The sequence below is a fragment of the Centruroides sculpturatus genome, unplaced genomic scaffold (assembly GCF_000671375.1).
Source record: "Centruroides sculpturatus isolate CEXI.00-Female unplaced genomic scaffold, Cexi_2.0 scaffold1578, whole genome shotgun sequence".
NCBI classification, from domain to species: domain Eukaryota; kingdom Metazoa; phylum Arthropoda; class Arachnida; order Scorpiones; family Buthidae; genus Centruroides; species Centruroides sculpturatus.
Window position 1 is genome coordinate 106,234 of NW_019385767.1, and position 27,272 is coordinate 133,505.

General features: G+C 30.2%; 1 protein-coding gene across 1 annotated transcript; it reads left to right on the plus strand.

The window, feature by feature from the left end:
* Positions 1-782: 782 nt before the first annotated feature.
* LOC111641927 (52 kDa repressor of the inhibitor of the protein kinase-like) lies at positions 783-15,995 on the plus strand. Its single transcript, XM_023388182.1, has 3 exons — positions 783-949; positions 15,157-15,389; positions 15,459-15,995. Exons 1-3 carry the CDS (start codon positions 843-845, stop codon positions 15,485-15,487), a joined length of 369 nt encoding a protein of 122 aa, XP_023243950.1. The 5' UTR covers positions 783-842; the 3' UTR covers positions 15,488-15,995.
* Positions 15,996-27,272: the final 11,277 nt, after the last annotated feature.

Sequence of the window (27,272 nt, forward strand, 5' to 3'; positions counted from 1 at the left end):
TTAAGTTATACCTTAACCGCTTCGGCCATCCAGCCATCAATATTATTGATAAAATTTCAAAAAGGACCATTCGAAAAGAAGAAAATAAGAATGAAACCAAACTCTGGTAGAAACTATATGCTTCCAAGCTGCTATTTAATCATTATATTTAAATGTTTATTATTTATTTTTTTTTAATTTTGAAATGTTAAACCTAAATTTAAGAAAAGGGCACAAGTCATCATTTTACGTTTACTTTGCTTAATACCAAATTACAGAATTAAGAAATTGGAGTAGCAAAATATTCACTACTTTCTTTGGTTTCTGCAGTTATTTTTCATTTTTTGAATAAATAAACTTTCAAAGATACAGTATTTTTATTATGTAAAATGGCATATTTCTATCTCCATTGGATTCCCACAAAGATCATCAATTAGTATTCAACTATTAGTCATTTAGAATTTTAAAATCCTTTCCTTGCAAAATTAACATTTTTTTTAAAATTACGCTACTATCAAAGATATGGGCAGAGTCGGTAGATTAACCGACTCTGATATGGGAAACGATATATTAATGCTCTCGATGAGGAAAGACAATATATTAATTTAAAACTATAATAGTTAATTTATTCATATTAATATAATAATAACGATTTCTATAATTAATAATATAATTTAGTTAATTTTAGTGTATCTAGTTTCAAAAGTAGAATATACAGAAATTAATGACAAATCAGCAATATATTAAGTTTTGGTTGGCAACAGTTTAATTTACTTGTATTCTTACTCCCTCTAGTGGTCGGATAATCTATTATAATAAACAGATTCGGTGACATGTATTAAGTGAAGGAATGTATTGTGGTTATGGATAAGCTCAATCATGATCAAGAAGAAATATGTGCAGATTTAAATTGTACAACTAGTAAAACTGATATGAGAGAGCGTTTTAGCTTTCCTGAAGAAAATACTTTGTAAGTTCAGAAATTTCTGAGAAATTAGAAAGTAGTTCTGAACAAATCATGTTTCAATGCTTTTTTTCAATTCATTTTATTATTATTAGAGAATTTTGGTTCAGTTGGAGAAATTTTCTTTCCAAATGGATAGATCAAATCTGAATATCTGAAAGGCCAAAACATGTCAGATCCTTAACACTGGTTATTTCTATCTCTAAATTTTCCATAGGCTGTTTTCCAGTATGGTTTTGCCATTACTGTAATTATCTATGATTATTTATTATTACAAAAAGGATTAAAAACTCCTGTTTTTACTCACAAACTTCGTATGAAAACAATTTTACATGATTGATTTTTCCTTGTGTTAGAATTTTATGTAATAAAATGGTTTCGAATTATTTGGGAGGGACGTGTCGATGGTTATATCCCGTGTGTAGAGTTGTCATATGTCTGATTTTTTTGAATTTGTTGTATTTGGAACGTTTTGTCCTGATTGGAAAATTTTTTCAAATATGCCCATTTCTACCTTAAAATGTTCTTATTTGTATTAAAAAAAGTCAAGTAGGAATTGTTAGTGTTATGTGTTTTGGTGTTGTTAATGTATATGCCACCTTTAGTCATGTGCTTGCCTTTAGAAATTGGTATGTGCATTGTGTTTTTTTTTCTTTTTTTTGCCTTATATGTGGCTGTGAGATGGCCTCAAGAGAGACCATTGATAATTGATAATAATGGATTCTTGCAATCATTGGTAAGATATGGCTTCTGAATTGCACCCACAGAATTACAGACCCCTGTACAAGCAAAAAAGTCAACGAACTATATCTATACATACAATCCTTTGCAAGATACTCATTCCAAAGTTCAGCTTTTACTGTGAACAAGTAATACTGCCTAATCTCCATGCAGAGCATCAGGCAAGGCACATACTAACTTGTGCCTTGATCTGCTCTGCATGTAATTGTGCACTTCAGTGTCACTCACACCTCTGTGCCCATGTATAGGCAACCCCACACCCCCTAAAACTATAACATCAAGTATTTCATGAACAGTTAAGTGGGCTACTCAAAGCCAGGATAATAACAGCTAAATAGTTAAATAGAGCAATGCAACTCCCAATTGTGTGCAGCCTGGAAGTAGGCTGATTTCAGGGGGCTGTATCTCGTGAAGGGTAACAAGGGTATTCTTTTGAATTAACAACTGTTACTTTACAACTGGTTAATATTAGACAAAAATAAACACTGTAAAAACTTAACAAACCAATGAGAAAATGATAGACAAAATGTGAACGTTTTCACCAGTGTTAAACAGGCATCGTCAGGCCACAAACTGCTGAGAAGACAGATTTGCCAAAGACGTGTGTAGGTGGAAAGGGTGTATGAAGTAAGAAGAGAGGAGGGGTTTATATTTTATAGCAAGACTTCCAGGAAGTGGAAAGTCTGGAAATATAAACTCTGCCTGAAAGACTTTCTATGAAATATAAACCCTCCTCCTCTCTTATGTCATACACCCCTTCCCCCTACATATGTGTTCGGCAATCCTGTGTCTTCTCAGCAGTTTGTTGCCTGATGATGCCCATTTAACATGGGCGAAAACGTTTACATTTTGTGTACAATTTTCTTGCTGATTTGTTAGGTTTTTGCAGTGTTTTTCCTTGTCCTTTGACCTTTTTTACTCCTAAATCTACAGCTCTGATAAGATCCTAACTGTCTCATTCAGAGGTGTAACTGTACTCAATCATAAATATTGAAATCAATGGTTATGTCTGGCCATAGTGTAGTTATTATTATTTTATATTCTTTCTGCTCTGTGGACACTAAAAGGACCTCTGTTTTTGTGTCCATCATGGGTTTTGCCAGTTATGCAATGGAAAACCTGGTTTTCTAACAAAAACTTTGTTGAAATACTATAAGTCAAACAAATATTGATTTAATGTGTAATAAAAAATGTTCAATAATTAATAATTCAATAAAATTAGTTTAATTAGAATTATTCACTTCTTTTCCAGAGTAGCTACTGCCTATCTAATGTGGGTACCCTTTGATATTTATCTCGTCTCTATGGTTTTGAACTTAAGGCAACCTTACCTTTGCACTTCTCTTTCTAACATGGCAATTCTTAATCTTTGCACAGGCATATTTTAAAGTTAACTGCCATATTACAAGATATTTAATAAAATAATGCTTCTGACATTCATATGTTATACTGATTTATTTGATCAGAGACATATAAGGTTAGTCTGAAATGCACTTGTTCTGGGCACTAGATGGGAAAAAGTGCTATGAACTTTTAATAGATAGTAAATAATTTTAAAAATATGTCAACAGAACATTAAATGTTATGCTAATATTAATATTGAAATTGTTAAAAAGTTATTTTAATCATTATTAATACATATTGTCAATAAGTGTATAATTGCATATACAGGTATAGGACAAAATAATAGGAACACCTGTGAAAGAATGCAAAATATTTATTAGTAGGGAGTTGGTTTATTTCTCAATCCCAGGTCTGATACAGCTTGTATTAGACTTGGGATTGAGAAATAAAGGTCGTGCAGAAAGTTTAAGGGAATTCGCAGCCATTCCTCCTGCAAAGCGGTCTCGAGTTCAGGTAGTGTGCATGGAGGAGGAAACCAAGCATGGACTTTGTTCTCTAAAAAACCCACACAGGCTCAATGATGTTGAGATCAGGGGACTGAGGACACCACGTGAGATGTTCCTCTTCATCATTATGCTCATCCAACCATGTTTGAACACAGCGAGCCGTGTGTACAAGGGTGTTGCCATCTTGGAATAGAGAACGTTCTCCAGGAAACAGAGTACGAAGCATAGGGTGTAAACGATCTGTGAGAATACTATGATAATGCTCGCCTCTGACCTTCTCCCTCAAGACTATGAGTAGCCCCAAGCCACGCCACAATATTGCTCCCCACAGCAGCACATAGCCCCCTCCATGCTTCATGATAGGAACCAGAAAGTCAACACAAAATGCCTCTGCTGGTATTCACCAGACAAACACACATCCGGTGGTCTGAAATAATGTAAATGATGATTCGTCAGACTAGATGACCTGTTCCCATTGCTGTTGTGTCCAGTTTTGGTGGTCTTGGCACCACTGTCATTGTTTCATAGCATTCTGTGGTGACACTAATGGCTTTGGGATGGCTACTCAGTCATGAATGCTTGCAGCATGCAGCTCTCGTTGAATAGTTTTGGTGGATACAGGGTTCTGGAGATGGGTGTTCATCTCAGAGGTTATCTGCTGCAGTGTAGTCTTATGCTTTTGGGCAACTATCTTCTTCAACACTCATCTATCCCGGTCGGTCAACTTTGACTTTCACCCTCTGTTCTGCTTTGCAGAAGATACCTTTCCCAGTTTTGTGTAGACTGTCATAACCCTTGACACAGTGGACCTTGAAACACCCATAAGGTTGGCTGTTCTAGACATGGATGCTCCAGCGAGGCATGCTACAATAATCATGCCTCTTTGCACGTCGGACAGGTCGGACATAATGGTGCTTTGCTGGGAACAGAATTTTCTCATGCAACTGTCACACTGCCAAATGCTCAACTGATACCTTTCCTTTCACCGCCACTGGATGGCAGACTGTTGCAACACGTGGTGTGGCTGTATTGGATGGTCGAAGTACAACACATTTCAAAAGAGGTGTTCCTATTATTTTGTCCTATACCTGTATATTACAGGTGATGCAAATATGTCTCTGTACTAACTACCGTATTTTCTGACGTATAAGATGACTTTTTAACCCAGGAAAATCTTCTCAAGTCTTATACACTGGGTGTCGACATATATGGCAAGTATATCCCAAACTCTATATTTTAACTGTAAAAGTCGGGAGTCGTCTTATATGCTGGAAAGTACGACAGTTTATGCTTAGCATCTAACTTCCACTACATTGAATATTCAATCACAAATGTTTTTGGCTTCATTCAGAGTCCCTCTTCAGATGAAATAACAAGAGTTATACAGTAGTTCTACTGAGCTCCCAAATGTTATAAGCTATTCAAATATACTGTTCTAGGCATTTAAAAAAAAATTTCCAATTGTTCAGTCAATAACAATTCGAATAATTCTCAAGGTGTTCTAAAATTTATTTTTGAAAAAATTGGATTGTATCAGGCTATTTATCAAATTTATCAGGTTTGAGTGATGTTTTGAAGGTATATATAAATATATATGGAATATTTATTTATCCATGAAAAGAATAACAAGTAATATTAAAAGAAATAAAGAAATATGAATTTACTTTTAGTATTCATTATTCATTTACTTGTGGATGTAACAAAGGTTGCCAGACATCCCGGTTTAAGCAGGATTATCCCAAGGCACTTACTGATAAATCCTGACACTATCAAAAATTCTGGACAACTTTACATATTTAAATCTTATACAAAACCAGAAAAGTCAAATTTTATATTTAAGAATGTATCATATCATATATAAGTTATAGTTAAATTCCATGCAAGTTTAGTTTGATTGTTGCCATTTCCACTTGCTAGTGATTCCTAAAATAGATATTGTAAGAACATTGTCAATTAATATTTTGCTGTTTATTTGTGACCCTTGGCTGTTAGTATCAACTGTCATAATTTGATTTACAATTTCGCGTGATTGGGTAGCATTCTCCAAAATAAAAGAGTTTGAATGAAACACTAGTATTAAGTATAATTTGATACTGAAATATGTAATACAAAGCTCAGTATTGATTCTTTTCTCTACTTACAAATTTTAAAATTTAGATTTTAAGAAAATGATATATTTTGAAATTGTCAANTGCTTGAAATTGTGTGTTGGGCTTTTGTCACAAATGTTCTCTTCTATCAGAGCCAAATATATTAAATTTACTATTGTCACTAAATAACACACACTTCCAAAAGTCTTCCGATTTTCCTATTCGTGATTTCACATATTCATGTGCAAATTCTAAACACTTCTTTCTACTGATTTTAAAAGTTGATGGTTTCTGTCTGGCAGTGCGTCCATAATAATTAACCCTTATTAAAACATTGGATATTGTTTTTGTACTAACCTTTTTATTTTCAGATGTGGCAATTTCTGCTGTATTTTTGTTGCATTTACTTTTGACTTTATAATTTTTTGTCCTTGAATTGTGAATATTTATGTCTTCCTGATCAAAACTGTGCGAGTAGATTTCCCGTAGCGTTAAATTTATCTATTAAATTTGAACTTTCAGAGATATGTAAAGGTGCAAATTTGAAAAAATCTAGTTGTATGCAAACTTTTTTGGTATGCATTTTTTAAGCAGATTTGTTTTATGTTTATCTTATTTATATACAATGCTCATCATTTAAAAAGAATTTTATATATTCATACACAATATATTAAGCAATTTATTAAACACAAAAAAAAAATTGAAGTAATGAATAATACCAAGGTCTTCTGGGTTATTTTAAAAATTATTAACTGCTTACATAGACTTTGTGGTCACTTTACATATTTTTTTATTGTTCAAATAAAGTGTGAATTTAAATTATCTTCATAAAACCTCTTATGAGGGGCAGTCACAATGTGATCCTCACAGATTTCACATATGAGTATTTGGTACAAACTTATTGAGCAAAGTAAGAAAGTGCACTTCTCAAATATTTTTAAGAAAATGGAAATTAAAAGAATCTCAGTTGACTTATGAGTAAGCTTTGTGGAACATTTCATCGAAGACTGGTTTGGTGGCAGCATGCCTTATTCATAGTTACAAGATCACTGGCTCAAGTCTCAATGAATAAAGTGTTTTTTTTTCTTTCCAAGTCAATGCAATTTTTAGAAAAAATAATTGTAAATTTTATAGTTTTATACATTTTGTCTATATTTTTATTGTTAAAAATGTGCATTAAGTTGTTCAAACTGAAACTTAACAGTAATTAATATCACTCCTTTCTTGCGCCTTCCAGCAATACTTTATTATGGCTGAAAACATTTGGTTTTAATAAAGTATTGGTGGAAGTCATACAGAAGGTATGATATTAATTAATGTCAAACATGTGAATTTTTTATTCCTTAAATATTCATTTTCAGAGTTTAAAATAAATTTAAGGTTTGTTTTTTAAAATGTAAATACTGTAAATAATTATTGAATAGTTTATGATTTTATTATTATTACTCACATAACAGCAGACAGTGAAAATAAGCTAAAGTCATAAAAACTTTAGCTTATTTTCACTGTCTGCTTATTTTATTAACTGTGAAACTTATGATATAAGCAATAAGAAACTAGAGAAGTGACATTGAAAGATGATTGTGTATTATCAGCACAAAAACCTTTCTCACTAAATTCTAGCCTTATTATCTGTTGATATTAAATTTTAATTGATGTTAGAAAAGGTTTTGTGGTGTAATGTATTTATGATAATTAACCAGTTATATTGGGTGTTAGGATTGTTTAACTTTGCAGCATAATTTGAAATAGTATTATGAGGACTAAAAATAAAGATTATTGAGAAAAATTTTTGTTTTTATTTGTGAAAATGTTTTAAAAATAGAATGTGCTTTTTGGTGTTTGAAAGTTACTCTTTTTATAAAGTTTGAAAGCTGTAAACATTAAAACTTTAGACTTGTTTCTCTTTGTTTATTTAAGATTAAATACCACAAGTATAAAATGCCCATTAATGCAATATAATACCTAAATCTTATGTTTAGTAAGCACACTTGACCCTTAAGCTTGGACATTGAAGACTAGCAAAATATGCTATATAAAGGAAATTATTAAGGAATGTTTGATAATCAGGCTATAAGGCTAATTTTAATAATTTGTTTTATTATAGGAACACCAATCAAGATATGAATAAATTATAAAATTTACTATTTAAATATTAAAAAAAATATCAGATTCATTGATGTGTTGAATTTTATTATAGTAATAATTTTGTTTTTTCCTTTTATAATACTGTATTCTTTAAAAATTATTTTAATGAAATAAAAATTTTGTCTTCTAATAGAAGTAATAATAATTTTGATATTTTAATAAAATTAATTAATTAAACATAATTAACAATTAACATTTTCAGATGATGATGTATTTATTTTCAATTTTATAATAAAACAATAAAAGATTATTAAAGTTTTTTTTTTTTTTTATATAGTAACTCAAAAAAGTCTGCATGTAGCAGTTAATAAAGTCATCAAATGTCCTTTAATTAAGATACAAAAGATAACAGAACAGTCTATATTTATTATAATTATTTACATATGCACTACATATTAAGGTTAAAAGTAATTAACACTGTATGTAAGATAATAAACAATATTAAAAAAAGTCTGCATAAAATACAGACTGTTTAGAATAAACTTAATCAAATTCATGTTAGTATTTTGTAACGAATCCTTTGTGTAATAGCTTCTAAACATTTTCTCATTGATGAAACTAGTTTTAAAGTGTCATCTATTTTATACCATTCTTGCAAAGTAACTTTTAGTGTGACTTTAAATATAATACTATGGTTGTGTATTCGTTCTAATAAATACTGCAAATGTTCTATGGGGTTAAGGTTGGGTGATTGTGGAGATATACACAATTGTCTTTGAGCATTATACAATAACCATTCTCTCACAATAGGTGAAGAATGCTTGGGATCATTGTCTTGGATTATGAAGCTATTTGCTAATCCCAATTTCTGCATGCTACTTTTTAAATTTTTCTTTAAAATATTTAAATAATCATATCTGTTTGTTGCTTTGTCAATGAATTTTAATTGACTCCACTGGCTGCCATATGTCTCCACACCATTGCGTTACCACCCCCACGTGTAAAATTAACATTTGTATTCTTTGCTTGAAATTGTGTGTTGGGCTTTTGTCACAAATGTTCTCTTCTATCAGAGCCAAATATATTAAATTTACTATTGTCACTAAATAACACACACTTCCAAAAGTCTTCCGATTTTCCTATTCGTGATTTCACATATTCATGTGCAAATTCTAAACACTTCTTTCTACTGATTTTAAAAGTTGATGGTTTCTGTCTGGCAGTGCGTCCATAATAATTAACCCTTATTAAAACATTGGATATTGTTTTTGTACTAACCTTTTTATTTTCAGATGTGGCAATTTCTGCTGTATTTTTGTTGCATTTACTTTTGACTTTATAATTTTTTGTCCTTGAATTGTGAATATTTATGTCTTCCTGATCAAAACTGTGCGAGTAGATTTCCCGTAGCGTTAAATTTATCTATTAAATTTGAACTTTCAGAGATATGTAAAGGTGCAAATTTGAAAAAATCTAGTTGTATGCAAACTTTTTTGGTATGCATTTTTTAAGCAGATTTGTTTTATGTTTATCTTATTTATATACAATGCTCATCATTTAAAAAGAATTTTATATATTCATACACAATATATTAAGCAATTTATTAAACACAAAAAAAAAATTGAAGTAATGAATAATACCAAGGTCTTCTGGGTTATTTTAAAAATTATTAACTGCTTACATAGACTTTGTGGTCACTTTACATATTTTTTTATTGTTCAAATAAAGTGTGAATTTAAATTATCTTCATAAAACCTCTTATGAGGGGCAGTCACAATGTGATCCTCACAGATTTCACATATGAGTATTTGGTACAAACTTATTGAGCAAAGTAAGAAAGTGCACTTCTCAAATATTTTTAAGAAAATGGAAATTAAAAGAATCTCAGTTGACTTATGAGTAAGCTTTGTGGAACATTTCATCGAAGACTGGTTTGGTGGCAGCATGCCTTATTCATAGTTACAAGATCACTGGCTCAAGTCTCAATGAATAAAGTGTTTTTTTTTCTTTCCAAGTCAATGCAATTTTTAGAAAAAATAATTGTAAATTTTATAGTTTTATACATTTTGTCTATATTTTTATTGTTAAAAATGTGCATTAAGTTGTTCAAACTGAAACTTAACAGTAATTAATATCACTCCTTTCTTGCGCCTTCCAGCAATACTTTATTATGGCTGAAAACATTTGGTTTTAATAAAGTATTGGTGGAAGTCATACAGAAGGTATGATATTAATTAATGTCAAACATGTGAATTTTTTATTCCTTAAATATTCATTTTCAGAGTTTAAAATAAATTTAAGGTTTGTTTTTTAAAATGTAAATACTGTAAATAATTATTGAATAGTTTATGATTTTATTATTATTACTCACATAACAGCAGACAGTGAAAATAAGCTAAAGTCATAAAAACTTTAGCTTATTTTCACTGTCTGCTTATTTTATTAACTGTGAAACTTATGATATAAGCAATAAGAAACTAGAGAAGTGACATTGAAAGATGATTGTGTATTATCAGCACAAAAACCTTTCTCACTAAATTCTAGCCTTATTAACTGGAGTACAAATGTTTTCGGCCTTCTTAATAGGCCTTCCTCGGGTACACTGTGGAGCGTCGGTTAGAAGAAGTTTAAATTAGTGATGCCACGAATAGTGATTTTGCCGAATACCGAACATTCGGCTACGCTCTTGGCCGAAGCGCCGAATATTCGGCGGCCGAATGTTCGGCGAAATATGTGTACATTTCGCGGGTGATATGTTACGACCTGATACATTACTGTGGGTGCGGTGGCGACACTGCGGGCACATTTGTTTTATTTGCGAGTAGATCATGTCACAACATGCATTATTTGTTCATTGCTACATCAAATTGCGTTACTAATTATTACTAAAAAACATCACTGTATCACTTTATATGAAAACTGTTCGCCTAGATTGGACGGCAGACCTTTACAAGTGGTGGTCAGCAAACGCAAAACAGTATCCAAGCCTGANATGTATAATAAAGTTGTGATTGTTGCAAGGAACATTTTTTATCTAATAATTTTTTAATACTATTAGTTTGTGATACATAATATATTATTTTTTCTGCCATAATAACTAACTTTTTTCTGTACCCCTAAACAACCTATCGCGCACCCCAAACCTGTGGTGCGCGTACCCCTAGGGGTACGCGCACCACAGGTTGGGAATCGCTGCTCTAAAGTGTCCAGCTGTTGACAGCAGAGCGATTTTAGAGACAAGACATAGTCTTGTCAATAATCTGATTTTTAGATACATATGGCTGTTTACATAGTGCTGTGAGTTAAATATACTCATAGATGTAAACATATAATGAGTTATTGCACACTAATCTTTATTTTGACTTTTTAATGCAAATATTAAATGAAACATTCTTCGTTTAATGTTTAAAATATATATATATTTTTTGTTTTTTCATTTTACAGCATCAGACGAAGAAGTGTTTGTTTCAAGAAAATGTAAAAAGAGAAGAAAGAAATGTAAAAATTCTTTATTTTCTCATACTTCCTATTTTCAAATCAAAAAACAATGCGTTTTTAGATGTTCCGACTGTGATCAAGTGTTTGCCTATAAGTGGAATTTGAAGAGACACATGAAATTACACACTAGTCGAACTCCTTTTGCATGTGACGTTTGTGATAAAAAATTTGTTGTGTATCGTAGTTTTAACAGACACGTATCTTCCCACATTGGAGAGAAACCATTTTCCTGCAATATATGTGAAGAAAAATTTCCTAGAAGTTATATTTTACGAGAACATTTATTGAATCACATTTCTCAACAGTAAATGAAATTTTTCATAATTATTAATTGTATTGTAAAGTATTTATTATTTGAAGTTTCCTTTTTAAAAATTTTGTTTTTAATAAAATTCTTTTTTTGTACAAAACATCTATTTGAATTTTGATTTATTATTCTTTTAAAAAAATAAAAAAAAAAAACTGGTTTCATTTTACTGAACACTGATCATCCAATTTATACTGTAAATAAAGTAAAGTAGCCAAACTCTTCACAAATTCTATGGTGTAACAAGCATNTTTTCATTTTCAAATAAATGCTTGTTTTGTGTGTAAAGAATTTTTGTGCTGGCAATTTTTCAAAATGTTGAGTGTAATTGAGCAAAGAACATGCATTAAATTTTCTTTTTGCAATAGAATTACAATACTGCCACAAAATGCTGGAACTGTTGCAAAAATCTTTTGATGACAATAATCTATCAAAAATGAGTTTATGTTGCTTGAATCAGCAATTTGGTACTGAATGATTGTCATTTAGCAATTAGAGATATTATTGAACATGATCCAGTATCACTTGGATCTTGTCAAGCATTTTAAAAGATCATTTGGGCAATTCAAAACATTTCAGAGCGTGGGAGACGTCGGCATCAAAGCTCAACCTGATACCAATCGGATGAATTTTGAAACTCTCCCTTGTAATTTCAGCCTTTTGTTTATCTTTCTGACAAAGAATTTTTTATAGTTTTCGCAAGACTGTCAGGCGGGCACTCATTAAGTTTTGCATCGGTTTTTATTTTTGAAAGATGAGAGTATAATAGCAAATGTAGAGAATGGGCATATGTCTGATGTTGCTAGGTAGTATGGCTTGAATAGGTCTACAGTAGGCACAATCTTAGCTAAGAAAGATATATCATAAAGACTCAAGCATCTAAAGGAGTAATTAAAATCACATCTGAGAAATAAAGAACATTGAATAGCTCATAATGGAACCTGAAACTGATCTGATGACAGAAGAACTGCAAGAACTCTTTAAATGAAAAACACCAAGAAACTCAGCGAGATGTGTTTTCTTCTGAAAAAGAGGAAGACGAAAGAGGATTTCAGAACAGCAGTCTTAGAATGGCATCCAAACCAGAATGATGTTAATAGGCTTGGGGATCTCTACAATGACAATGCAATTATTACTTCTGAAAAATCCTAAGAGAGAAAAGCAATCAACATTGGACAGATTAACCCTCACAAATGGAAAAAAAACATGACTGATAAAAATGCAACACTGTGTATATATGTATTTTTATTTTTTGGGTCTCCAGAACGAATTAATCAAATTTCCATAAAAACCTATGGTAAATTGATAAGTGGTTAACGAACAATTCAGATAGCGAACAAAGTCTTGGAATGGATTATATTCATTATCTGATCATCCACTGTGTTTTTTTTGACAATCATTGGAATACATAAAATGGATTGAGGTATTTTTCAAACTCATCAAGTATGGTACACACTTGGCTTTAATTAATATAACTATCAGGCTTACAGATGTTTTTGAGTATGTACAGTACACAGTTTTGTCATTTGAAATTTTTTGAAAACTGAGATTTGGTATCCAAATACAGATATGAGTTTATTATAGTATAATTCTGCTTTTTATTATACATCTATTGCTTTATTTATCATGTAATAATTGGAGGTAAAATGAAAAGCCTTGTGATATTTCTCATAAACAGTACTTTCTGAATTTGTATAAAGCTGGAAAAATGAACAAAATAATAACAAAACTGAAAACATATGGAATAAAGACCACTCGCTTTGAAACATTGCTAATTCAGCTTGTAATTATCCTGCTTCCAATCTTCCAATTTCTCTCATCTTAAAGTCATGTAGGTGAAGATAATGAGCCATTATTCCATTAACAGTCAAAGTTGAACTTCAGTTACTGAGCCCTGTTAAGAAACAACTTCTATAAAGGTTGATGAGGTAATGCCTTATTTTGCATAATTTTTTCCATCATTTTTCTTGATATCTTCCATCATATCTGAAAACAAATTCTCTGATGTTAGGCCTGGACTTTTATACTCTGTTCTGTGGGTACTAAGAGAGCCTCTTTAGCAAGCCTATTATGATTTTGGGTTTGGCTGGATCCACAATGGGATAGCTGGATGGCAAAGGACAGGGTCTAACACATCTGAAAGGGCCATTTTTTGAAAAATTCCTGGGATTTTTGACCTGTGGATTTGATCCTGGGTCCTCAAAGTGGTAGGCTGCCACCTTATCCACTCAGTTATCTGATTGACAAATGTTAAATCTGGTTTTCAAGGATGCCATACTATCATATATTGGATTTACATTTATCCATCATCCACTGAATTGTTTTTCTAGATGGGACTTGATGCATAAGAATGCACTGATAAAGTTGCATGTATGATATCAAATTATTAGTGAATAATGTGGATTATGAATAAAAGTTGAGAAATAAAATCTCGGCTAATTGGATCAGGTGATCCATTAAACTATTAATTGATAAATAACATTGTGAGAATGATAATTGATAATTGTCATTCTCACAATGTCATCTACCATTAATACTTTTCTGCATCCAGAATATATATTGTAAACCAGAAGATACAGTATACAATCTCATGAATAAAGACTTTGTGATCACTGTAGAATAATATGACTTTATTTATTAGTTAAAAGATTAATTCTTTTTGATTAATTTTATTAGAATAACAAGTATATTGTTTATGTTGACAGTTAATTCAATAAAGAATAGACATAAGTTATTCAATGTTTTTGAAAAGTAATGTGCCATAGAAGATTATACAGAGAAGTTTGTTTGCAAAGCATCAGGGGAAAGCGTGTAGTATATTAGTGATACGTTGCATTATTTTGGGTCTGTAATACTGCCAAATGGAAATCAATTGCACAAAATTCATATGCATGTAGGCCCAGCCACTTACTTCTGTAACTAACTTGTGTGTTGTGAGGATTGAACTTGTACTTAATGAATGAAATATTACCAGTTTTTTATTGTTCTTATGTTTAGTTTTATTCAAATGAAACTAAAAATAACAATCTTCACAACATACTGAAATGATGTATCATATAACCAGTATACTTTATAAATTTAAAAACTGGATGCAATAGTAAGCAACAGATTCAACAGTAATAAAATCCAGCAAGAATTTTAATAAATAACTAACATTTTCAACTATATTCAGCAACCATCATCATGTTCTCAAGTGTTCAAATGGAATAACAATTTGAACATGAAGATTTTAAAAATTAGAATAGGAATTGATTGGATAAAACTTACGTCATTGAGAGTTTCCATAAAATAAAAATTATTTATAAGATTCACAGTATGATCTCCAAGCTTGTGGTAGAGTATCATTGTCCTTGAAATTTTTGTAGGTATTTGAACACTTAAGAACTTGATGATGACTGCTAAATGTAGTTGAAAATGCTAGTTATTTATTAAAATTCTTGCTGGATTTTATTGGTGTTGAGTCTGTTACTAACCTGTTCACTATACACTTGCCACTAATGCTTTGTAAACGAGCTTCTCCACACAATCTCTTATGGCGTGTTAATTTTGAAAAACACTATATTAAAGCATGTAGATTTTCTAAATTTTTAATGTTTTTAAAATAATTAGTTTTATTAAAATTTGATTATTTCTTTTTAGATGTAAAGAATGGGTGCTGAATTGTTGTCGATACGATCTCTTAAATTACAGTACAAAATACCTTCACCAGAATTATAAATTATGTTCCATTCACTTTGAAGATAATCAGTTTTTTGATTCCAAAAGAAAATTGCTCAAACCAAATGCCATACCCACAAAATTTAATATTTCTTTTTCTCCAAGTAACACAGTTGAAACTATTGAGACAGATGAAGGTGTTGGACATTCAGAAGGTAATTTTATTTTTCTGGATTTAAGTCAATTATCATTATTTATAGTTTTATATATTTAATGATTTGTAGCATTAGATACATACAAAATATATACTTAAATGGAGTGTAAAAACAAGACAAAACAGAAAGAAAACGTTTTGACCAACATCAATCATCATCAGGAACATTCAGAAGATTATAGAATGCCATTACAGCAAGGCACAATAGAATACTATTGTGCCCTGTATTATAGCCAAAAGCATTCCTGATGATATAGAACACTTAACACAGTACTGGTGTTTTAAAATCCTCTAAGCATTCTAGATGATGGATGTGATTGAAAAGAGCTAGAATTTTTTGTATTTTATGCTCTACTTAGTATTTCAGAGCTACCAGGGGTCTTTTTGGTGCATGAGTGAGATCACTGATTTTATACAAATATGGCCCAAGTCACATATCAATAGACTGCAATAAGTCAAAATACAATTTGATGGATTTTTAATTTTACAGCTGTTATATATAACAGAAGAAAAGTATGGCAATTGGTCAAAAAATGACTCAAATACATTCAAAAATTGAGAAATTAAAAAATATTTTGGGTTTTTCAATATGGATGAGTCCAGTGTTGCTCGGGGAAAAAGTAACAATAGCAAAGATTAAGATTATTAGAGTATAGCCGATCTTACCCATTTTCACCGGGTGCAAGAATTAGGTCCCCCTCTTCTGAGACTAATTAGAGAATTTTTAGATGGGTTTAAAAATATGTTCGATTTCCCGCAAAAACCGCATCTAAAATAGTATAGTAGAAAAAAAGTCCTTAAAAAAAACCCTAAACTAACCCCCCCTCCCCCGGGGGGGGAATTTCGAAAAATCTCTTCTTAGTGTACATTCTCATGACATACCCTAACTGTGTACCAAATTTCTACTTTCAACTCCTAACCATATGGGCTTGCTTTTTATTATTATCAACCCATCTCTATTATAAGGTAAGCAATTTATGTAATGTCTCTATTGGATGGCATAAAAATCCCTTTGACTTTATATCTGATAATGTACTTTTGGCAGTATGAAGAAGATCTTCATTGATGATATTGCCTAAAGTTAAGCAAACATACAGGGAACATTTCCCTGTATGTTATTTGTGTGCTATTTATTGTATAATAGTGCAGAACGGTAAACTATAACAAGGACTGAGCAGAAACACAAATATTAAAGTGACAATAGTGACAACTATGTTAGGAAGAAATTTACAAGATAAATTTGTGATTTTTATAGTTATTATTTTTGAATATCAGTATTAACTGTATAATATTTTGCCAGTTTTATCGTCTTTATAATACTTAATAAATAACTACTAATGTACAGTTATGTGTTATTTATTGTAATTTGTAAAGTTTAATTGTAAAATTGCCATATGCACTGTTCTTAAACTGTATAAATAATGTATTTATAAAAAGAATTAATTGAAAAGCAGGCAAAGTTATAAAACAAAATAAATGAAATTACTAGAAAAAATGTAAATAAATATAAATTAGATTCTTTTTTCTGCAAAACAACACTAAAACAATTTCTATAGTTAAGTTGCAAGAAAAGAGTTGCGATTAATTAAAAAAATTGTGATTAAGGGTTCGAAAAATGCGGGCAAAATTAAATAATAATAATAAATAAATAAAAATTATTAAAAATAAAACTAAATAAATTAAAACTAATAATAATAATAATAATAATAATAATAAATTAAGACTTATGTAATAAAATTAACAATAATATTTCTAACTTTATAGCTTTTCTTATAATCAAAAGAGATAACTTGAAAGTAATAAATGAAATTGGATCTTCTTTTCTACTGTCATTGTCTTGTGAGAGAGTTACTCGACATATACTAATATTATAAAGAGGTAATGTATGTATGTATGTATGTATGTTAGTAAGTTTGTTTGCAGCAGGTAATCTTCGAAACTACTCATCCGATTTCTTGAAACCCCCATGGACAGCGATTCAGCCCGCGATTAATCTTCCAATATTAGCTACTCAAGTCGGAATAGCTCGACTAAAAATTCTGACGCATAAAAAAAAAAATAAACAACTCACTGTGCGTTTAGAGTTAATGATCCATTACAAATCTATTAATTAAGTACAGCATAGAATGTTCATAATGCATGATAATGTGAAAAAATGTGAATATTCTGTATATATAAATATAAATGTGTAAATATTTATTTTATATAGATATAAGGAGAATTAATTCATGCCCATTCTTTGTGATAGAGACCATAAAATTAAGAATGTTTTTAAGGAGAAAATACCAATTTATGACAATTTATTGTAATATTAAAACATCACACTATTTTAACCATTGTTTATCAGCATTATTCTTCATTCCAATAATTATTTATAATTATTCGGCCCTTAATTACAGATATGTACAGAAAATTACTAAAATATGGCCCTTAAATTAATTACAGAAATGTTGCCCATCCCTTCTATTAGTCATGTTCCCACTAAAATACTTAGATGGCTCTGGAGAGATGCGGTTCTTTAATAGTATATCAACTTCTAACGAATTGTCTGCCCCTTCAATAAAACCATTACGTAGTGTTTACTATCACCTCTGCCTCCTTCACTTCGAAAATTCCGATGCCAAATACCAGGCTAACATCTGCTACTCATTTAGCACATTCCCTCATCGTCTAGAATTCATATAACTGAGGGCTTAGGAAGGGAAACTGGAAAGGAGAATATAACAGTCTAAAGCAGCGATTCCCAACCCGGGGTATGCGATAGGTTTTTTGCGGGTACAGAAATATAAGTAATATAAGTATGCAACAAAGTAAAAATAAAAACACTATAAACATATAAATTATCTTTAACAAAATTAATTTTAACGTAGTTTTGAGGAAAATTCTTTTAAATCAAAAAATTATGTAAAAANAAGGAGTCTAATGCAACAATTTTGTCCCAAATGGCGCAAACACCAGGATCTGTAGTCAAATGGAATGAGGCAACCATCATAGAACCTTTATCTTCCCCATCTTTGGCGTTGACAGCTGAAAAGTTGCAGATTTATAGGAGTAAAATACAGGAAGGCTGTTTAAATGCGAGGGATGCAGAAAGTCTTCCCTCTGCATGGAAGTTTATAGTTAAGAAATTTAATAAGAGCTCTAATCAGTCAAAATAATAATTTTATTGGATGTGTTAGTAATTGTATTTCTTAATACTTCTATGTACATTTTTTACATTTTTATATTATGTTACTCCATTGGTTATTTATTATTTAATTTTTATTTTATCTTATTCTGTTGCTTATTTAATTTGATTTTTGTGTTCCATTAATGGAATCCTTTAATTCAAATTTGGTTCTCAACCTGAAGATGGCCTGTGTATCAGGCTGAAATGTTTGTTTGAAATAAATTATATTTCTCGGCAAAGATAAGGTGTTAGTTATATGTATAGTGATTTGCTGAGTACTTTATGAGAAGAAGCCATCTTCAGGTGTAAGATGGTCTATTCTATTAAGTTGTAAATGTTAGTGTTTCATTTCATAAACATTTCTCAACGATAGAAGGTGTTTGATGTTTCATCAAGTGTTTAAAAAGGCTGAGTTTGATATTTGGTTTGTTGGCATTAATTACTTATTAACCATGGTATGTAGAATTAACAAAGCCTAAGAAGAAAGTTGTAATATTGATAGTTGAAGTGAAAAAGGAAGTTATCATGAAGTATGAAGGTGGTACATGTGCGACCATGTTTACGATGCCAATGTTGACAGAATGTGACCAATAAATGCAATTTTCATTTTATTATACAATGTTTATTCTTTTTGTGCTTAATTTATTATTAGGGCATTTAATTGTGTTATTTTTACCTTAAATTATGTGTATTTTCTGTTTTAATTTAATCAAATTGAGTATTGTTTAGAGTCAAATTAATTCACTTTCTAAACATTTGAATTTTCTTATCTATTGCGCAGGCTCGTACAAAAAAGAATAACAAGGTTACGAGCCTGCGCACTAGATAAGAAAATTCAAACGTTTAAGTGTTCCAAAACAAAGTTTGTTATAGAAATCAGAATTTACTTTCTATTATTTCTAATGGGAAAAATTGATTTGGACTTTGATTGGCCTCCTGGAACAAATTAAATTTGAAGTATGAGGCACCACTGTATTGGGCTACTTGGTTGCGGACATTCCCTAAGTAATGTCCGCAACCAAGGATTGCCACAATTCTCTAATCAGAACGAAACTGTTATTGAAGTACCATGTTATACAGGATTTTGCCTGTAAATTTGAGTTTATGCCAAATATATCTAAAGCTAGACTACATGGTAATCATCTGCATAACAAACAGAAGTTACAAGTTTGAGTCCCTTTCTGGGTCAGTTTATTGTTTGGGAATATTCTATAAATTTAATTAAAATTCAAAATTATTAATCTGAGGTAGTTAAGCTATAAGCTTTAGATTAAATTCTGTAATCTAATTAATTAAATCAATTTTAATCCAAAACAAAGTAAAACGGCAAAGCCATCCTTGGGACTAGACTATGTCTTGGAGAGCACGAGCAACACATGCACAAATCTCGCACTTGTGCCTATTTGTAGAAACAGTCTCAGCATTTTGTATTTTATTTTGAGCCGGTTCTCGGTCCCCTAACTACCTACAAGTCTGGTTTAATTTATGTGCTCATGATTTGGGCACCAAATACTCTGTGCTAAATTGCAACTTCTGACACGTACTCCTTCATACCTCTAAAGCAGTGGTTCCCAACCTTTTTTCATTAGCGTACCCCGTGACATGTCATATCTCTAGATTGTACCCCTCATTTAAGAAATTTAGTGAGTAACCGTATTGTTAATTTTACATATTGTAACTTTAAATTAAAGAAAAAAAAAACTAAAAGAAAAAATGTATAATGAAGGTGTGATTGTTGCAAGGAACATATTTTACGTAATAATTTTTTAATACTATTAGTTTGTGATACATAATATATTATTTTTTCTGCCATAATAACTNCAATTTTATAAATGTCTAGCAATGTCTCTCGTTATGAATGATACAGTCGTGATATTGATCCAAATATAAATGACATTTCAATTTAGAAGCGTAATGAAAAATAGATTCAATACAAATTATTTTATTTATATAAATATTTATACAACATGAATTCATAATGTTGAAGCTAAGAAACAATAGGTTTTCCGGTGTATACATTTCTGTTTGTTTTGAATTCGATTTTTCGAGCAACAATGAAAGGAAAAACATCTCGAATATTATTAAAATTAAATATTAGTGTTTCTACGGAATAAATTTCAAAAAATCTTACCAAAAATGATAGCATAACCTTTATTTTTATAGAGAAAAAAATGTAGAAAAGTATGAAAAATGAACAATACTGAATTTCTTATTAAGATAAACGAACAAAAGCCGTATATCGTGATATTGAAATAGCTTTCTGTTTATCCGTCTGGCTGTCACGCTCTAGTTCTTAAAAAGTTATAAAAACGCAAAACAGGAAAAAATTAGCTGTTAATATTACGTTTACAGGACATCCTGGAAAAACTATTTTCGCATCACTTATCATTCGAGTCGTTAGTGAAGAAACACAACCGTTGATCGATAAACCTAGAGTAAGAAATCAATTAAAAGAACCGTGTTCATTAAAATAATTAAAGAATTTTAAGTAAAAATAACGAATTAAATGCGACTATATCTTTATCAAACAAATTTTTGAAGTTTCTTTGCAATATTTTTTTGTTACTGAAGAAATTTTCAAGATGTAATGTATATCTTCAATGTTTCATTAGCATTGATAAGAAATTAATTATTATAAAATTATGAGTTTTGGTATGAATTGAATTTAAATATACTCATATTAAGCAAATTATTTTTAATTTTCTTTAATATTTTAGAAAGAAATAATGACGTTGATGAGCAGAGCCAGATTTATACTGTTGTGATTCTCTCCCTCACCTACGATATACAAGTAGTCCTTCCTCCTCCGACAGATAATAGTGGTCAATATGTACAGAATGTCTTTGAGAATTGAACGAGACATTGTATTTATACAATAATAACCAGTAAAAGTTATTGTCACATCGTCACAATGCGTGACCGCAATTTTTAATCACATTTTAATGTATTTAATTTAAAATATATGCTCTCGGTCTCAAATTAGTAGTCTTTTGCCCCTATACATCATACTTTTCCTGATAAAAACAGAGTCATGCCGGCCATCTATGTAACTCCATTGAGGAGAAAATATTTGAATTAAAATTACGTAACTCCTGATCTCTACAGGAAATTTGTATAGTTAATCTGGATCTCCTGCACCTAAGATTTCTATATCTGGTCTCAATTTTCATGAAACATCATTCTCCAGATTAAGGAAGTCTACAGTTTTTTCAAATTGCAGCCCAATAATAATTTTTTTGAAAATTATAATGCAAGTTTCACATTGTTTAATGCTGGGAAAATTTACGATTTTCCTCCTTTCTTACAAGATTTTTATTTATCACTCTTTGATGTTTATAAATTCCTCTTCCTAGTTATCAATTGAAAGCTCAATTATGAAAGAAGATTTATCAACTGTAAGCTATTAAATGAAGACGAATTACTAAAAAAATACACACGAAAAGCTAATTTTTTACTATATAAACTAATTATATTTCAAATTTCTTTTTAAAATATGATCGGTACAGAAAAAATACAAATATTTCATGTAGGAATGTAATGATGCTGGATAGAATTAATTTTATGAATTAATTTAGATTGTTCGTGATTATTTTTCAACATCTTTAAGCTTTAATATAAAAATTACAACGTTTTAACAAACTTTTCAGAAATTACCTATCATAAATCTGCATCATCTTCTAATTACTCAAAACACGATTAACTGAGTTTTGGGTCACCCTATTTAGGGGAAAAACTAGTGAAACTTCGGATCACATCGTAATTATTATCTGTAAATTATATTATATTATTTCCTTTGACTAGNAAACGTTTAATGTAATCGATCACTTTTATTTCTTTTTCTAAAATAAATTCGGATGTGTAGAGTATGTAATACGATTTAAGGATTTCCTAATCTTCGAAGTTGATATATATATTTTTTTCTTTTGGTGTAATTTTCAACTTCGGATAGAATTCTTGTATAAAATTTCTCATTTTGACTGAAGGATTTGATGTTTTTAAAGTAAAAACAATAAATAAATATAGTAAAAGTTTATATTAAATTAACTAAGCATTAAAATTTTACAAAATATAATAATAATTCATAGATTTATCTTTATTATACTTTACAAAATGAGATATAGTACAATGCAATCAAGGATGTGGCCCTAAGCTATAAGATATAAGAGGCCCATCTCTCTATTAAATGATAATAAATTGTAAGAGTGAATCTTTCTATAGCCTGTGGTGTAGCTTGAGGCCCCAAGATGTAAGGTGTAGCCTAGAGGTCTTTGTTATGCCTAAAGGCCTGGAGGTACAGTTTATTATAGTAGCATGTGTAATATAACCGCAGAAATTCATAAATTTTAAAGCTTATTTTTTATAAATATTTTGATTTTAAAGGCATTGCCAATAGAAAGACAATAACAGAATCAAAAATAATNAAAAAAAAACTGGTTTCATTTTACTGAACACTGATCATCCAATTTATACTGTAAATAAAGTAAAGTAGCCAAACTCTTCACAAATTCTATGGTGTAACAAGCATAGCTGTTTCATTTCATCAGATTGGGTTCATTGTTGTCAAACTCTTCAGGCTACTACACTATCATTTAATCATTCTGTGTGCTCATTTGCGACATCGGCGGTCTTTTCGTAAAAGCAACTGTTACAATGTTACAACCAATAAAATGTCACAATTGTCGAAAAACCTGCAAAACATTAAATAATGCATTTATTGCATAAAATTGATATTTACGTTGTGTGCATATTTTGGTTGTATCCAGAGGGGTGCTTAAGGTCTGCAGCATCCTGTTGGATAATAAAGCAATCGGTTTTGTTATTTTAAAATAAATATAACAAGCAGTTATTTATTGTGACATCGTCACAATGCTGGGATGCAATTTTTAATCATATTTTTAATTTAAAATATATGTTCTCCACCTCAAATTAGTAGTGTCTTGCCCCTCTACATCATATTTTTCCTTTAACGATAGATTTGTGCCGATCATTTATCTAACATCTTTCAGGGGAAATTTTTAAATTGAAATAACACTACTTCCAGTTTGTATTAGAATTTGTAATTGGAATTCCTGATTGTATTTATTGTTCGTATATAGCTAATCGGGGGCCTCCTGTTTCCTAAGATTTCCATAGAAGGTATAACTGCTAAAAAAAAAAAAAAACTCACATTTATATCTAATAGTTGTACCTTACAAATTGTGTTTGTGTCCATCCATTCCTTCTTGATATTGCAATTTCAGTTTTGAATGGTGTAATTTCATGTTCATAATAGAGCAGAACATATTCTAGAAAATTATAAGGCATGTTTAAACTGTTATCCAAAATTTCAAATAGATCATACTCTATTTATGTAAGAAATTCAAGATTGTAGGAGGAAAAAAAAATTACACAATATCATATTATGTGAAGTCAAATTTTCAAAAGTTTTAGCTATTTCAACAGTGTGATACACATTCCAGAACCAGCACGACTCCATTCTTATTCTGCAAAATATTACAGAATTACAAAATGATAATCTATATATGTAAATGATCATTTTGTAATTCGCTGTATGCTGTTTGACCAATTGCTACGGAACTCGCCAGTTACGTTAACATACTTGTAATTTACGAAATGTCATATGTGCCACTCCAAAATATCTATATATCAAAATCTATATATCAATTTCTATCTATATTAAGTTTGCTGGATTTACATGTGGCACCATGTATTGGCAAAAAAATAAAATACAACCAAACTGGCAGCGGTCGATTGTGAATTCATGCATGGGCAATATAGACTTTTCTGGGTTTTTTCACGTTAGTAACATCTAAACGGGCAGTTTCTCATAAAAGACCTCCTGGAAGGCACCCCCTCAGCAAATTGTCCACGTGTTGCATTGCCTAAACCAAACGAATTCTAATAATTTTTTTATAAACTCGCTATTTACCAAGATGCACTACCTACATATTTTATAAGCATTACCTACATATTTTATAAGCATTTTGTTAATGTTCTTAAAATGGGCTTTACCACATACAATTATTAACACCAGATGTAACAACTACTGTGATGGGTACTTTATAAACCCAGGCAAAGTCAGGTTTACATACGTGACAACAGTAGGCTAAAATAAACATTAAAACAAAACCGATATAAAAATTTGGTTGTCTGTTGTTATTTTTTGTCCGGGCAATGCCGGGTTTATCTGCTAGTTGAATATAAACAATAAAAATACAGGTAGACCATCAATGCTTAAAGCCTCTCTTCGATTTTAACGATCTAATTACTACTAAATTAACATAAAACAATCTGCAATAACAAAAACTTTTATTCAAAATTTGTTCCAAAATTCTTCAATATTTAACAAACTACTCTTATTAGGGATGGGGAATATGAAAGTTATTTATGTAACATACACAAAGGTTCTACAGAAAAATTCAAAACTAAAACATCAATTAATGTTAAGCAAAAATCTCGTATAATATTCTGATCGGAGACAAAATATATGATCATCATCATCATTCCTTCCATTATTGCTATGTGGTAAGTTATCAGTCTGCTGTTATGAAAAATTTGAATCCAGTTCAGACTCTTCCGATCTTTTCCAGCCGATACAGAACGGAATGCCGTTCTTCATTTCTAGATCCATGCTAGCTCATTACAAGTAATCAGTGCAAGGCCATATTGCTATGTCATCTCCCTATAATATAACTGCCATGTCGATTTGGAAAAGCCTCGCATCTCATTTGATCCTTTTTCCAATCCATTCTCCTCTCTCTCTTAAAATATTAACTTTCATAAAAATTTCCATAGCATGATTATATAACTATACTATACGTAATTATGATAAAATTTTAGATATTTTGACAACACAAAATTATCATCAGTAATATCAATTGCTGATGATAATTCTCCATGTTGTATTCGTGAACACTTCACTAGATATTAACATAAAAGATCTATTTTCATTCCCTATAATTAAGCAGTGTGAAATGTTTTTGCTTTTACATACCTAAGCACTAAAATGTATACCGTCACTCTGTTCGATAGTTTTTTAGTGAGAAAATAAATATAGTATTTAACATTGCATAACTAAAACGATCTAAAAGTTGCATTACCAATACATTTAGTGTTGCAACTTCTTAAACTTGAATGTGTTTTTCATTTAAAAGGTTGGTCCTCGTTGATTTTTAATATATATAAATGAAGAACCACAAGTATGGATATCAAAATTACCTCAATTATATATTGCAAATCATTTACAACATAATCTTTCTCTGAAACTTGCAACATTACGTGTCTCAAATGCACATTATCCTTTTGTTTTGATTATTTACAATACACTCTTTAAACTAATTTACTGGATAGAAAATTGCACATTTTATACAAATTGATAATGGAAAATGATGATCATTTGTCTTAATATAATGGTCGTAATCATCAAATATAAAACTGGCACAAAGTTTTCAGGCAATATAATAATTTTGGATACTATTTCAATGTCCAAATTTGTTCCATTTGACAATAATTTAGCATAGCAACTTATACATAAATAAAATTTGCTAATAATTGTATTTTATGATAATATATTGATGATACAAATAGTACATATAGTTCTTCTGTGTAATTAATTACTATTGACTTCTTAAATTCTTATTGAAAATTTTTTATCATACGCAAACAACTGCTTATCATTTCTTTCAGAGTTAAATATCATTCAACTCTAAAAAAATTGCATATTTCATGAGCAAATTCATTTTATATGCATTTTCAGCATTATGTGAATTTATGTTGTGTTGACAATGCCCCAATGTCATTTTAAAACAATCTCTTAACAATTATGGATTCCCTAACAGATTTCAATCATGAGAACACTTTGGGAGATGAATTTGAAAACAATGCCTTCATGTAGTCATACTAATGATACCAAATTTCAAAATTGATTAGTCTTCATTAGTGCTTTACATTGCCTTCCACCGTAAATCTTTATCGAATTCCCCGACACGTCTCCTGTATCTGTGTACATTGCCACAAAAGCATTGTAGATCTTTTGAAGTTAAGATTACAATAGTGCATTCTGTACACTTTACTATTCCTTTGTTTAATTAGAACTGTTATGATATTGGATCTTTCAAATGATGAAATATATGACTAGTTGCGTGAATTAAGTTAATGTTTTAGATATGTGGAGCCTACCATAACTGTTGGATAGTAGGTGCGTTAATACGTTAACATACTCTACTGGAAATTCAGTCATCTTTGATTGGCTTTAACTATAAATGAATAAATAATGCTGCTACTAGATTTAATGTAAACACTGAACATGTTCAAATTAGCATTACTTAGAAGGCATTTGGCAGCAAAATATTCAACTGCTCTGAAATTTCCGAGTCTTCTAAATATAACTGAACTATAGTTTACCCCTTCAGAAATAACACAGTGGATTGTTTACTTACTAAAAAATAATATTCTGAAGAGACTATCATTAATACAATCTAAACAAAATATAAAATTATAAGAATTATTATTAAAAAAAAAGAGTGTAATAAATGTATTTATTTCTCAACAATTATAATTTTATATACAGAACAGCAGGCTTTGTTTAAAAAATAATTTAAACACTTTTATCACAGCTATATTTTGTAAACAAACACCCTGAGTAACAGACTAGAAGATTAAATAATTACTATTAAATTTATAATTTTAAATAATTATATATATTTATATATATAT

Coding starts and splice junctions, on each gene's coding strand:
- LOC111641927 (XM_023388182.1), top strand. CDS start 843: ATGGATAAGCTCAATCATGATCAAGAAGAAATATGTGCAGATTTAAAT. Junction 950..15,156: donor TTTCCTGAAGAAAATACTTT/GTAAGTTCAGAA, acceptor ATTTCTTTTTAG/ATGTAAAGAATGGGTGCTGA. Junction 15,390..15,458: donor AGGTGTTGGACATTCAGAAG/GTAATTTTATTT, acceptor AATGATTTGTAG/CATTAGATACATACAAAATA.